This window comes from Mixophyes fleayi, chromosome 2 (genome assembly GCF_038048845.1).
Source record: "Mixophyes fleayi isolate aMixFle1 chromosome 2, aMixFle1.hap1, whole genome shotgun sequence".
In the NCBI taxonomy this organism is placed as follows: Eukaryota; Metazoa; Chordata; class Amphibia; order Anura; family Limnodynastidae; genus Mixophyes; species Mixophyes fleayi.
In genome coordinates this window covers 257,767,424-257,781,747 of record NC_134403.1, presented here as the reverse complement: position 1 = coordinate 257,781,747, position 14,324 = coordinate 257,767,424, and the positions used below count along the sequence as shown (strand labels likewise).

Sequence of the window (14,324 nt, the reverse complement as noted above, 5' to 3'; positions counted from 1 at the left end):
GGAGGAACAATCGCCCTCATTTGCTACATGGGGGGGGGGGGAGCAGGTCATTAAGAGGGGGTTATCCAAAACTGGACAATCTCTTTTAAGGATAGCTTACATGTAAGGCTAGCAGTCAATCACACTAGGAAAAAAAAATTATTCTTAATTGCCATTGCCACAGCCAAAATTTCCTGAAAAAATTATGATGGCACATTGTCTATAGCTGCTTGTGTTCAAATCTGTGTACACGAAAATTACCTTTATACATTACAATTTCAGCCTGTACTCCTTAAAACTAAACTTTAAACCAACAGAAAAAAGGGTTGAGTCTGCTCTCCTATTTAGATTATTAAGGGAGAGCAGTATTAATTATAAAGAGATTGTCCGATGAAGAAATCTTTAGTTATTGTAAAAATGGGGAAATAACACCTTTGAAGCCGTCATTAAAAATCCAAATGTATAAAATGTACCAGACCAGCACTCCAGTTTATGCAGAGTAGTTGATTAAATCTGACATTTGAGGACCTAGCTGCACCTTATTATGACAGGTGATGAGGTGATGTAATACAAATCATGGAGACACAGCGCAAAATCCTCCACAGTGACATCACAGGTCACGGTTTGTGCTGGTGGACAAAGTTTTCCACCAAAGGGCATAGGTTTTTGGGGCAAGTTGCCGGTGTTTGTGCAGATGCAAAAGTTTGCAGTCACCAATATGAGATATTGGGGTTCTGTTGACTAAGAGAACAGGGTGCAGGGATGAATCTTGCTTTGTGGAATGGTGCACACCTATTTCCACTCTTCAAAAACTTGAATTTTGCACAGGATCTAAGCTGGCACAGATTGAATCCCTTCCTACACTTTTTATGTGGTACATTTTACTCCTTCTGGTTGAACTTCAGAAGAAAAGATGCACTTTGTTCAATGAAAAAAAGCTTCAAGTACACTTTGACTTATGCAATAAGGGCAGCCCCAATGCCCCCTCACTCAAATTATTTGATGATGGAGGCTGAACCAAGCATTATATTAGGAGAAGAATAGCAAATAAAATATCCTAAATTTGGGTTGGACTTTGATGTGACATTTACACTTTTTCACAGATTTTTCCACCTTCACCTAGACGAACCACCTAGAGGCATCCCATGAGTCTAGTGTAGAGGTGATAAAGCCACCACTATACCCACAATTATTCATTATAAACTGTTGTGCTGCTACTTTTGTACATTTTGATTTTGAAATATGGTTTGGAAAAGTACTAAAAAAGGGTAAAATAAGGGTATGCAACATCTGCATCCTGCTATCAATGAACTACACTCCTATTATGTCTAAATAGCCAGAAGCAAACTGCCCAATCTTGATAAATGATTTGATTTATAGTGCAGGATCACTTTAGACAATGGTAGATGCTACCAGTTTGATATGACTGCCTGCATTAAAACCTGAAGGAGCAGAGGGTATCATGAACAGATGTTGTACGTCAGGAATAAATGTATGGGTGCATGTGCTTCACCAGTAGCATTATTTTAGCTGACATATTATGCTTTGCCACTTCAACTTTTTCTTACATTAGTATAACTCAAGAGCTATGGGAGGAAGCTTTATCTGTTTAAAACAAAAAAAACTACAATGGAAAGTCAGGAACGATAAAAGACTGAACCGCTCATTTTCTATCATATTATAAATATGAAAATTTAAATTTGCGGCTCAGTTGTTGCCATTGTTAGATACAGCCTGAAGTACGGAAGTACTGAATTCAGTTGTGCATTTATTTCTCTACTATATACTATTTTATTCTATTTGTTATATTTTGCTTACTGCTGGTACTAATCCAAGCATATGTGATTCAGATATGTTTTCATTATCTTCCAAGGCCCTTATTATCCATATCTATTTCATAATCCTCTCAGTGTGTAACCAATTTTCCTGTCTCCTTCTGCTAAAATTCCTCACCATATTAGCTATCCCCATTTTATATTTGCTATACTAACTCTCTGTTTTCTTTCCTGGCCCTTGACTACCAACCTAACATGCACATGCGGGTTCAGGAAACGTTTAAGAGCTAGAGAGGTGGAAGTTTCTCATGATGTCTTTGCAGTCATACATCCTTTTTGTACTTCTGAAAATATCCCCCTCATACCACAATGGGTGTGTCTGAGAACACTGAACTTATAGATCCTGGATCTGACAGCTTCCTGTGTGGTGATGATGGCTGTAGGGCATTGCTCTTGAACCCAGGTACTTCTTGTGAACCATTTGGTTTTAGTTTGCCATTCTGACCACGCAGGTCTCCAGGGGGCTCCAGAAAAGCCACGTGACGACTGAGAGCTGCTTTGTCACTGGTGGTCTCATGGTTTGGGGTGGCACTGAGGACTGAGGAGCGGATGCTATCCCTGTCTTCTCCTTGACCCTTATCACCTGTCTGACAACAGCAGCGGCACGGTGTCAAGTATAAATAGATAAGTACTAGGATCACACTAGCCACACAGCCCACAAGAGTGGTGTATGCTGTATTTAGTGTGTCTGGGTGCACATGCTGTGTGAAGTTAAACACACTGAGGGTTACGTATAGAGTCTCATTCAGAGCCTCCCCTTGGGCATAGCATGTATATGTCCCTCTGTCCTCCAAACGGATCTGTTTTATTTGTAGGCTGCCATCACTCAGCACAGATATGCTCCGATTTTTCTCAGTCCCATCAGAGTGTTTGTGTATCCAGTCATTGCCAGGAGTAACCCAAACCTGGTTCACACGTCTCTGTTTAGTGTCACAGTTTAAAGTGACTGTCTCCTCCAAATATGTCTCCAATCCAGTTTTACGTACAGCACTACAGTTCATTCCCTCACTACTATTGAGGGAAAAAACACTTACTAAAACAGTCCTTTGTTGAGAGGGTGGATAACAGCGTAGTTCTTCTCTGAAATCTACAGTGGATGCCAACTGTCGGACATGCCAATTCCAGAAGAGTCCATACAATTCACAGTTGCAGGTCAGTTGGTTTCCATGTAAATAAAGCCTATTGCTCAGCCAGGCAGGCAGTGCCCTGAGCTGTGGCACTGGGAGATTTTTTATATGATTGAAGGAGAGATCAAGAAATGCCAACTCTGGCAATTTATCTCCATCTTTCACAAGTTCAAGAGGAAAGCGTTGCACTAAATTATGGCTCAAGTATAGCTTCTGCAAATGTTTCATTTCATCAAAAGCACTGCGATCAATATCTATAATTGCATTTTTGAAGAGAAGAAGCACCTCCAGTTTTTCCAAATAACTAAATGCATTCTCTTCAAGTGATCGCAGTTTATTGCAGGACAGGTCCAAGTGGCGCAGGTTCGGGGTCAACATGAAAGCCTCAGATGATACAAAGGTGATATGATTGTGTGAGAGCAATAATGAGTGCAGCCTCTTTAGTGGAGCTGTAGTCCATTCAGCCCGCAGACGTGCCAAGTTGTTGTGACTGAGGTCCAACATTGCTATGTACTTCGGTAGACCACTGGGAACCACTGCCAGGTCCTTCTTGGAGCAAGTGATTACATCGCTGGCACAAACGCAGGTATCCTGGCAGTTCAGTGGAGATGCTTCCAACATTGTCAAAATTGATACCAAAAAACAGAGACTGAAGGCCCAAAACAGTCGTGGCCAGAAGACACAGGCTGGCCTCATAGTGAGTGATGGGTCACACGTAGCAGACAGTTACTTTTATTGCATTGTACAAGAACATGAATGGCAGATATTCACTGGCACAGGACAGTAGAGACACATTAGACATACTTAGGTGCCTTTTTACCTTTGTAATATGATGACAGTAAGTTGTATAGATGCCTGAATTAGCCCATGCTCCTATTCTTCCACGTCTTTTAAATTATTTCTGTATTCAGATCCATCATCTTACATTAAGACCCAAAGGCACAGTCATAGAAAAGATTTAAGAGTACAGGATCCACGATAACAATGTCCTGGGGAAAAAAATAACATAGTATTACATTTGTAAGGCACAAGCAGGTTAGACCGCAAGTTGTACTCAAATTTACTACTTTATTTTATATGTGCACAGTCTCCTGTAATGTATCAATAAGCATATCTCAGTCTCAAGACAAAAATTATTTTCTCTAATTAAAGTTAGTGGTCCTCATTTACAGTATGCATAGCTGGAAAAACTTCAAAACTAATGCGCTTAGAAGGTCCGCAGATGTACACAGTGCACAAATGTAGTCATTACATCCCAATGTCCTACCCCTATAGTACCACCCCTTTCATCATATTAAACTTTTCAGTTTTTCTTCTAAAATACTTCTTGCTTTAGCCAAATATAGGGCTTAAATGAGATTGAGGGGGCATCAGTACTAACTGTATTATATTTGGCACTTTTGTGTTTTTGAAGCTTTGTTTTACATTGGGCAATCTGCACCAAGAAAAACATTTCTCCACTGACATGCAACTGGAAGGTGCAAAATGCATCCAATAAAAAGTATAGGATAAGATCCAACATCTGCCAGCTCAGAGCTGGTTCAAAAGTATAGTCCTTTTCCACTTGCACGCCTCTGTAGAGCAAGGAACGCCTCTGTAGAGCAAGGAACGCCTCTAAAAAGTCAATCTCTCCACCCCTTTAACACACTTCAGTAATCTTACTCTGCACAGTGAAGTTTTATTTTTGCCCCACAACACAAAATTAGGCACATCATTTTGTGTACTTTATAAGGAACGACCTCATACCTTCCAACTCCTGCAAATTTCTGCTTCTCTTCAAATGTCACCATCTTGTTCCACAAACTACACAATGTTGTAGTACTTGAGGTAATAGCAGTAGGAAACCTGGTATTTTTTATCTGTGTATAAGCCCTTTTACTTGTAACAGTTACCACCATTGAGACCTGTACGTAAGTGCACTGGTTAGAATTGCTGCCTCTCAACATAGGTTCGATTCAAACAAGGGCCTGTGTGGAGTTTGGATATTCTCCCTGTGTTTGCGTGGGTCACCTCTGGGTACTCTGGTTTCCTCCCACAGTCTAAAACACACTGGTAGATTTAAAGCGTTCTGACAAAATTCGACCCTAGTGTGTGATAGGGAATGTAGATTGGAAGCTTTGTTTTACATTGAGCAATCGGCGCCGATGGATCTGGATATTCTCTTTAGAGCACTGTGTAATTAGATTGGCTCTGAATATATAAACAATATGAAAGGTAGATGGTCTTATTTTACTGACTTTATTAACAAGTATGAGAAGAGAGACCTAGTTGAGTAAACATGTACTCCAAGAGCCCTATTTTGTATTGCTCTGGTACATTTGGTCATCTCTCTGAAACAGTCTATGGCAGTGTTGGCTAACCTGTGACACTCCAGGTGTTGTGAAACTACAAGTCCCAGCATGCTTTGGCAATATATAGCAGCTTATTGCTGAAAGGGTATGCTGGGCCTTGTAGTTTCACAACACCTGGAGTGTCACAGGTTAGCCACCACTGGTCTATGGCAAAGTGCAGTATTACATTGAGTAAGAGCTTTGCCTCAAAGGGTGAAACAACTGTCCACAACTGTTCACATCCATTCAGTACTTTACCACTCTTTACCTACTTTCAAATACGTCTTGTAGCTGGTTTACTTCATGTATTTCTACCAGCCATATGAAGGCGTAAGTTAGATAGTTATAGCCACTATGTAAAAAGTGAGTATCAGGTGTTTGATAGTGGTGTGACTGTGACCTGTGTGAGCAGTGTGTAACAGTGATGTATGATATTTGTTTGAGCTGTGTTTAATGATTGTTGATGTGGGTTTAGAAAGACTGGAGTGACACTCTCAGGAGTGAAACATAACGGGCCTGATTCATTAAGGAAAGTAAAGCAAAAAAAATTAGTAACTTTGCACCTTGTCAAAACCATGTTGCATTGGAGGAGGATATAAAATTCAAATATCGGAACAGATTTATAGTCTTATTAGGGCATGACCTAGATCAACTTTAAATTTCAGTGTAAATATAAAGCTATCAAGTATTTGTGTGCTACATGAAAAATCAGTCAGTATTTATGCAAAATAATAAACTAATATGCACCCCTTGCATTGTAACATGTCTAGGAAAAAGGTACTCATTTTTTTTGCAAACACTTTCCTTAATGAATTAGGCCCAATGTGTTTACTCGGTATAACATAAATAACAAGAATGGAGAACAGGAAATTCCTAACATGCCTAGCCCATACTTGCCTACTCTCCCTCGGAATTTTCAGGAGGCCCCTGCTATTCAATGCTGCAAATTTCTGCATTTTCTAGTGGGGGGCAGGGCTATGGTGCAACAACGTCACCACGCCCGCTCCTACCCCCTGTCACATGACCTGTCCTCTGGAGGACAATTTATCAAAGTTGGCAATTATGGCCTAGCCTCATGAACTTACTTCCTGACAGGCTCTGGTCGGCCATATATTTACAATGACCAATGTGGGAGAAATCAGGGAGAAATACATACCTTCCAACATTTCTGTCCCCAGCAGCTGGACAGGGGGCGTGGCTGACCCCAGAGGGCTGGATACTGCTGTAAAGCGCAAGGCTGCCCATTACATACCTCCCTTCCCACAACATTCCCTCCTACAGGACAAACATAACCTGTCTGGAATAGTGGGAAAGATCCTTTAATTCCGAAGGCATGGAAATGTTGGGGGCATGTATAGGATAAAGAAATAAAGGTATGGATGGATTGGAGGAAAGGGGCCCCAAACCAATATCTTGACTATGGCCCCCAGGGATCTTAGTCTGGCTCTGGCATCACTTGGGTATTTTAAAAAAAAACATTAACTTGCTGTAATTGCTGTATAATAGATTGTTGTGACACATTCATGTCTCTTTATTTTATTTGCCCTAAGCATTAAACAATTTATGTGAAATAAGAAAAAAAATATGACTCAAATATTGAGTGTTTGTGTTAATCCCTTTTCTTTCTTATGTGCTTCATATGGTGTTAAACATAATTACAGCTTATCTGGACAGGGTCATCTGTACTTTCAATTTCATGACATTTTATGTCATTTGTTTTAGTCACGATCCCCTTATTACAGAGCGCTGTACATTATGTCAGTGTTTTATAAATAAAACATAATAATCAAGTTAAACCTTTTATATATTCTAATTGGGTTGATCTAGTTGAGGGCAAAACAAAGCCCCAGTGCGACAGTAGCACAGTGGAAGAAATGTTACTTTCTGACCCAAATATGGCAACTGGATAAATTCCTTGGTTCAATCATCCTCATATTGTCCTGTACAAATTATAGTTACAGATATCGTTTCTTGTACGAAAGACATCCAATCCATTTTTAATTATGTTAGTGAATTTGCCATCACTGTCTCTTGTGATGCAGTAAAGTAATTCTTCCGCTGCTGATGGTGAAACCTTTTTCCCATCTGCAACTGATAACCCCTTGTCCTCTGCATGTTCCTTGGTAAGAAAATTTAATCAGACACATCTCTGTATTGACTTTGGATATATTTAGACATATTCCTTTGGTCACATCTAAAGACGCTGAATGGCTTGATTTCATCTGAATTGTCATCTTGATTTACTTTTTGCAAAGAGAAAACATGCCCATACACAGTCTACATTATCATAATCTTCACAGATACCTTCCCGCTGTGCATGTAGTTTACATATACACATACTGATTTTATATCCTTCATATGATATGCTTCCTAAACAGCTTTCCAAATTCACTACATAGTCTTCACTTTCTTGCAACATCATTACTAGATATTCTCCCTTCATTACCATACCTTTGATATTTTTACTGCCATGTTTAATTATCTGCACTTCCATCTCGATTCTAGTAAACCCCCCCTGCCCCCCCTTTACATACACCCAGACTTTCCGATTTTCCAATACTAAGTCCTCTCCCTGTCTGCACTATCATGCACCTTACATATCTTTCCTATCCCCTTCCTAAACATACTATTTCCCACCAAATTCACTAAATACATCATCCAGCCAAGTCCCAGTTACTTACATATCATAATTCTCTTCCAACTCCTTACTCATTTCCTTTGACTGTGCCCTGTTCATTGGCACAATGCTTCTTTAATTACTCCCCCAGTTTCCAGTTTAAATGATCCTTTTAACTATCTTCTCCACCAGCACAGCTGCACCCTACCCAATATTTCAGAAAATATTGCCTTTCATGCATCTTTGTGTGTGTGTTAGGGAATTTAGACTGTAAGCTCCAATGGGGCAGGGACTGATGTGAATGAGTTCTCTGTACAGCGCTGCGGAATCAGTGGCGCTATATAAATAAATGATGATGATGCCTTTTTTTAAGTTTACTACTGAAATCATATTTGAGGACCATCCATCTGCCTCTAAGTTCGTTTTTGTTACTGCTACGTACAGTACTGTGTCTTACACAGCCCCTCATAACAATCTATCAATCACTTTATGCCAAACCTGAATCCAGTGAAAGCAAATTCTTCACCAATTACTATCCTAGCAAGAGATTTCTTTACCACCAGTACTTGTCTGGCCTTCATTAAACTCTTGCTCCCACCTTTACTGGAGCAATTATTCCTCTGGTTTCTAGTCAAAGTATTCTGCTTCAGCACTGCTACATCCTAACATCCCCAATATCAGCCCATTTGGGATATTTATTGAGGTATGTCAGGACTAATCTCCCTGACATTGCTCCCTCTAACCCTTCTTCTAGCTGTGAGCCAGTTACCTAACTAAGATCCCTTCTGTCCCATGTCTCCATTCTCTTCTATACTTGCCCCAAACAGTGAGCAGGGAAGTTCTCTCCATGGGCCTGATTCATTAAGGATCTTAAATGAAGAGGATCCTTATTTCAGTCTCCTGGACAAAACCATATTACATTGCGAGGGGTGCAAATGAGTGTTCTGTTTTGCACATAAGTTAAATACTGACTGTTTTCTCATGTAACACACAAATAATCGATAGCTTATTTGTACACAGAAATTTAAAGTTGATATGTGTGTGTTACATGAAAAAACAGTCAGTATTTAACTTATGTGCAAAACAGAACACTCATTTGCACCCCTCGCAATGTAACATGGTTTTGTCCAGGAGACTGAAATAAGGATCCTTTTCAATTAAGATCCTAAATGAATCAGGCCCCATGTTATTAGCTCTCCTCAGTGTTGCCATATAGATCGAGAAGTGGTATCCACCTTCAAAGGTTGTTCCAAAAGTGCATACATAGCATACATTGTACAGTAGATAGCATTACCAATCATGGGAACACATAGTAACTTTAATTTACTTAAGTTATATGGGGATCACCCTAAAATGAAAGCAGTGAGTATTGTTAACTAAATCTAATTAATGCAAAATTAATGAAGTGCTATAAAGTAGTTAGAGTACTAATATACTTCTTACAACTGTAACATAACTTAGATGTTAACAAAAAAGGAATATAAAATTAAATCACCCCCTATTACAGAAAAATACTGCAAAGAAAAAAAAATAGATATATTTTGCTTTCCTACATCCTTGTGTTTCCTTACATTAAACTAGACACTAATCAGAACAAATGAGCTTTTCAGACTGTTGCCAGGAAAAGGAAAAACCTTGTTTGATTTTGCACTTAAGATATGGCCGCAGTTACAAGATAGTTATGGTAATTCTCCTTATTATCCCAAGAGACATTCTTCTGTTCCTTCACATCTCATGAGCTTTTGTAACATTTTTCTTCAGTTCAAATCATAAATACTTGATTGGATGGAGATAGATACATTATCTTCTATATTCGATCTGTGTCCCTAAAGAGGATGTTGAACTTCATTTTATTTTGACTGTGTTAGATGAGTGTGGCTTATTTTTCTTAACAGGACCCAAACCCTGTTTCCTTAGTTATATAGATATTTCAGTTTAAGAGCTTTTGTTGGGGTTACATTTTCTATGCCCACTTAAACTATTTCCACACAAGTACCTGCAGTTAAATACCTGTGAGGTCAGCTTGTCGGATAATTCGATCACTATGATCTGCTATCATACTAGGTCTGGCAATCACGTTGATATAGGGGGAGCATTTTTCTCCACAGTCGCCTCATTCAAGGCTACACTGATACCTCTGGCAAACAAATTAATCATCCAAAATCAATTTTAAACTGAAGAATGTCACAAAGTAGGTAGCCTGCACTGTGTACAGAAGAGAGCATAGAGGAACAGTCGTTCTTTTTTTTTTTAAAAAAATCTGCTCTTCTGTAACAAATTAAAATAAAATGCAGCTGATCGTTTCCCCTTTAATTCCAGAAAGGGCAACAGAGACAGATGATGAAAAACAAGCCCACTTCCATATTTTAATAAGGGTTTATTGTTTTTAACAGCAAGTGACTCACATTTTTGGCGGCAAACAACTGATGACAATGTTCAGATTGCTCAATATTTGGTTTAATCTGACCATATACCAATTACTTTAGTGTTTTGCATTCAGCAGTTCAATGGTGCTTTTTGACACATTGGGGGAAATATATAAGGATGGAGAAGGAAAACAATTAGAGCTAAAACATTTGGAGGATTAGCATATGTTGATGTATAGTGTTGTTACATAACAAATTAGAAAGAGTTGTGGAACATTTGTAAAAATTGATGAATTTTGCATTTCAGCACATTAACAACAGTAAAGAAATCCAGTACTGTTGTCTTGTGGACCAGAGTCATGAGGTTGATAAGACAAATACGTACTCACAACAGTATTATTATATCGGATTAGAAAGAGAAATATAACAGGAATAAACACCTTTCTTATACTTGTTACTCTCAATAATGCTGATCAATTATAGATCACCTGACTACATTTTAGCTTTAATCTTGCACCAGGTTCCAGAATCATTTCTATGCAACTGAATAAACGTAATATTTTCTCCAAAATAAATCAGATTAAATGACCCTAAAACCAAACCTCTGATTTCTTTGCACAGCTGTAAAAGGCTGATACGTATACATTAAAAGCAGCCACTTATTTGCTAAATCGTAATTTCTGATGTTTATATACAAATAGCTGTTTTGTTTACAGGCCTCTAGTAAATGCTTTAAAATATGTCACCCTTCCTTTATGTCAAATATACAGGTAAGATATTCTTGTTTTCCATGTATAAACAAATAGAATTCTGGTAATTGCACATCTCATATCATATTGCTGCGTATTGTGCAGGGTTTAAATTGTCACTGCAGACAAATGACAATTTGTGCTTTTGTACCTATCAACAAATACTAGTACATTTCCGAAATAGAAAGAGAATACAGTCTGCTTTGAGTCTGATTCATTTCCATACATCCATTTCAATATCCTAACATACCCTGGCATCGACATTCATTCCATCCACACTCCTGCTCCATGTATACATACAATACTGCCTCACATATATACTATACCTGGCGGGATGTCCTTGTACTCTTGTTATATTCTGTGAGTGTGTACAGTAAGTGCTGAGTGAGTGCAGCTCCTAGTCCTGGATGGGAGGGGGTTGAGTATTTAGAGGATGATGCAGATAAACTGCAGGTCCTCAGGATGGATGTCATTATGCTGCTGATGAGAGACGAAGGTGTGAGTCTGCGTGTGAGTGTGTGTGTATGCAGTCTGACCTTTGCAACTAGTCTATTTTCTTTCTCAGTACGACCTCTCTGTGTAGGACTAGATTTCTGTGTTTTTATAAACTCAACCCTTTCCAAGCACATCAGTGTGTGTATTCCTTCCTATGAAGCTCTATTTTCTCTCCTTTATGTTTGCTGTGCTCCTCTGCCTGCACCTAGTCATTAATTAGTTGACTTCTCTTTCGTCATGTGAATCACTGTTTGTCTAGCTGTTTGTATATATCCCTGTCTCTGGCTGTACTGCTGTTCCTTTGGTCCACCCCACCTGCACCACTCTTGGTATTTCACGGTCTCTGTGCACATTGTCTTTAAATATATATATTTAATATATTTCACAGTACCTGTCTTTTTTTCCTCCTTTGTTCCCTTTGAGTTCCTTGTTTTAACATTTCTCTTTTTCTCTGTTGCAGGCTAGGTGCAGCTCTGCTCTGTCCTCCGCATGCAGAAAGCTTCGTCCGCTGCAGCCACTGCTGATCTCCCTCTTGTTATTGGTGCCAGAGAGCTGGGGGAGGAGGAGAGTGAGAGAGAGAGTGAGAGAGAGAGTGATAAGGACAAAAAAAAAAGAGAGAGGGAAGAGGATTGAGAAAGGGGGAGAGAAAAACAAAAGGAGGAGGGAGACAAGGGAGGAATAGATGATAGGGGAGGGAGAAAGAGGGGAACAAAACAAAAGCAACAGTGAAGGAGGGAGGTTTTGCTATGAACTGGTCCTGTTTGATTTTCAGTGACTCATTGCCCTTGTTAGTCTGGATTTGCTTTGTTGCTTTTTGATTAATACTTGGCACAGATCTGCAGTAAATGTCAGATGATAGTCATTTTTTTTACTTTCCTTTCTTGTACGTAGTTTATCTCAGTCCCTTCACATTTTTCGATTACTGTTCCTCCTAACCTTTCAGCTTTGTCCTTGAATCATTTATTCCCTGCGATTGTTTTCTTTACCAGTGATCACTGTTTCTTAATTCATTCATGAATTCTGTCTCTCACACTATTTGTTTTGCATCACTCAGTCCTATCCCTTCTGCCTCAGGGATGACAATTGTGCTGTATATGGCTTTTTATCGAGACATTAGGGAAATTACTAAATTATTTGTAAATAGCTTTGCAAAATGATCAGCCAAACTAAAGACATTCATCTGCAAAGGGCAGTAACATGTATATGGATGGCCCTGTGCCCACTGCAAAACATTCCACAGTTTACACGGCACGATGCAAACTGACTACTCATCATGTTTACACTAGCTCCTGCTTATATTGCTTCATGGCATTCTGAAACTCACCACAGGACCCAGACTATACTTATCTGCATGCTGTGAAATGATGGTTTTGTCCCTATTTCATTTCCTCCTCCTCATCTTTGGTAGTTGTTATGTAGTCCTCTTTACCTCCTTTCATATTTAGCTTTAATCTCTGTAAATTCTCCCTATCCATGAAACATAATATACTATACTATACTAATACTAATACATTAGTGCAAACCAAACATAGTAAGTTTCAGAACACAGTGTGTCCAGGGCCTTTGTGGAATTGCTTTGTTATAATGAAATTGAGCTAATCGTAATCAAAAGAACTGATCAAGAGCTTGGGCACCACACAGTTAAGTTCATTCTGTTGTACGGTGTGGTTGGCGTAGGACTGGGAAAACTTAAGGCCAAATTTCACCAATGAAACAAGCAAAATTTTGCTGCCAAGTGCGGAAAATTTTACAGAACAATTGTAAAAATATCTCTCGTCTTTACTGTTGAGCATCAGCGGTAGCGACCGAGGAATGATAAAGGCTTTCTGAAGTTTATAGGAAGACAAAAGATTTGTTTCAGAAGGCTACAACTTCTTTCTTTTATAAAGAGTTTAGTGAGAGTTCTATTTTGCAGTGTCACTTGACAAGGTATAGCAAAGAGGTAAGCTGGATAAGGAGAAAAGATAATGGAGAAATCTGCTATTTCGTATAGAAAGTGCAATATTATTAATGTTTTAATTGCTAAATGAAAGAGATTTTTTTTTACCAATAATAAAACTTGATTACTTAAAACTTTTAAATAAAGCTCATTCTGTACAGTGTCAGGTGTTGAAAGCTAAGTAACATACTACATGGTTCATGCTCCTTCAGAATGAGATTTTAGCAGCTTACTTTCAATGCCAACCCTACTATGCCGTAAAATATAAACAAAGACTTCAGTACTAGATGGGTCTGGACAGCTCCAGAGATGCTGTAGCTCCAGAAAGAGCGAAGTACAGGATAAGAGTTTGTGACATTTAGTATATATTTGCATAGCAACCAAATGGTTTACTGAAACCTAATAAGTAGATATGATTCTTACCCAACTGTAACAAGAATCACACATAGTTATAAAACATACCAGTTATTTTAGGTGGAAATATCTTAGTGATTTTAGGTGAAAATAAGTACCTTAAGATAATATGCATCTAAGTGTGATTGCAGGAAGAAAAAGTGTGAAAATGTGTTTTTCCTGGTATACAAAAGATTAGGGAAGAAAATATTCTGTCCCCTATCACCACCCATTGTAAATCTATAAGATCTCCTGTGCCAATGATCTGACCTTGTAAGAAGGCTAGCTGATTGGAGACTACTTATATCATTTAATTGGCATATTATATTTGTCCAAACTTTCCCAAAATTATAGGATGTTTGGTGTTCTCACATTTTCATTCAGAGCCAATCAGAACCCTGAACTACATGAAACTACATGGATTCTTTATCTGTATCTGTCACTAGAATGCTCTCTATTGTATATCTATCACTAGAATGCTCTCTATTGTATAT

At 38.7% G+C, this 14,324-nt stretch overlaps 1 protein-coding gene across 2 annotated transcripts; it reads right to left on the bottom strand.

Moving 5' to 3' along the window:
- Positions 1-308: 308 nt before the first annotated feature.
- Positions 309-12,197, bottom strand: AMIGO1 (adhesion molecule with Ig like domain 1). Of its 2 annotated transcripts, none has more exons than XM_075195962.1 (2): positions 11,890-12,197; positions 309-3,930 (listed from the first exon to the last, which is right to left on the bottom strand). In XM_075195962.1, the coding sequence occupies exon 2, from the start codon at positions 3,635-3,637 to the stop codon at positions 2,114-2,116; it is 1,524 nt and encodes a 507-aa protein (XP_075052063.1). In that variant the 5' UTR covers positions 3,638-3,930; positions 11,890-12,197; the 3' UTR covers positions 309-2,113. The 2 variants fall into 2 exon arrangements, with proteins under 2 accessions (XP_075052063.1, XP_075052064.1); XM_075195963.1 differs by lacking the exon at positions 11,890-12,197 and adding an exon at positions 11,330-11,847.
- Between the last annotated feature and the right edge of the window lie 2,127 nt (positions 12,198-14,324).

What these genes read in the sequence shown, in the direction of transcription:
- AMIGO1 (XM_075195962.1), bottom strand. Translation starts at nt 3,637, where the DNA reads ATGAGGCCAGCCTGTGTCTTCTGGCCACGACTGTTTTGGGCCTTCAGT.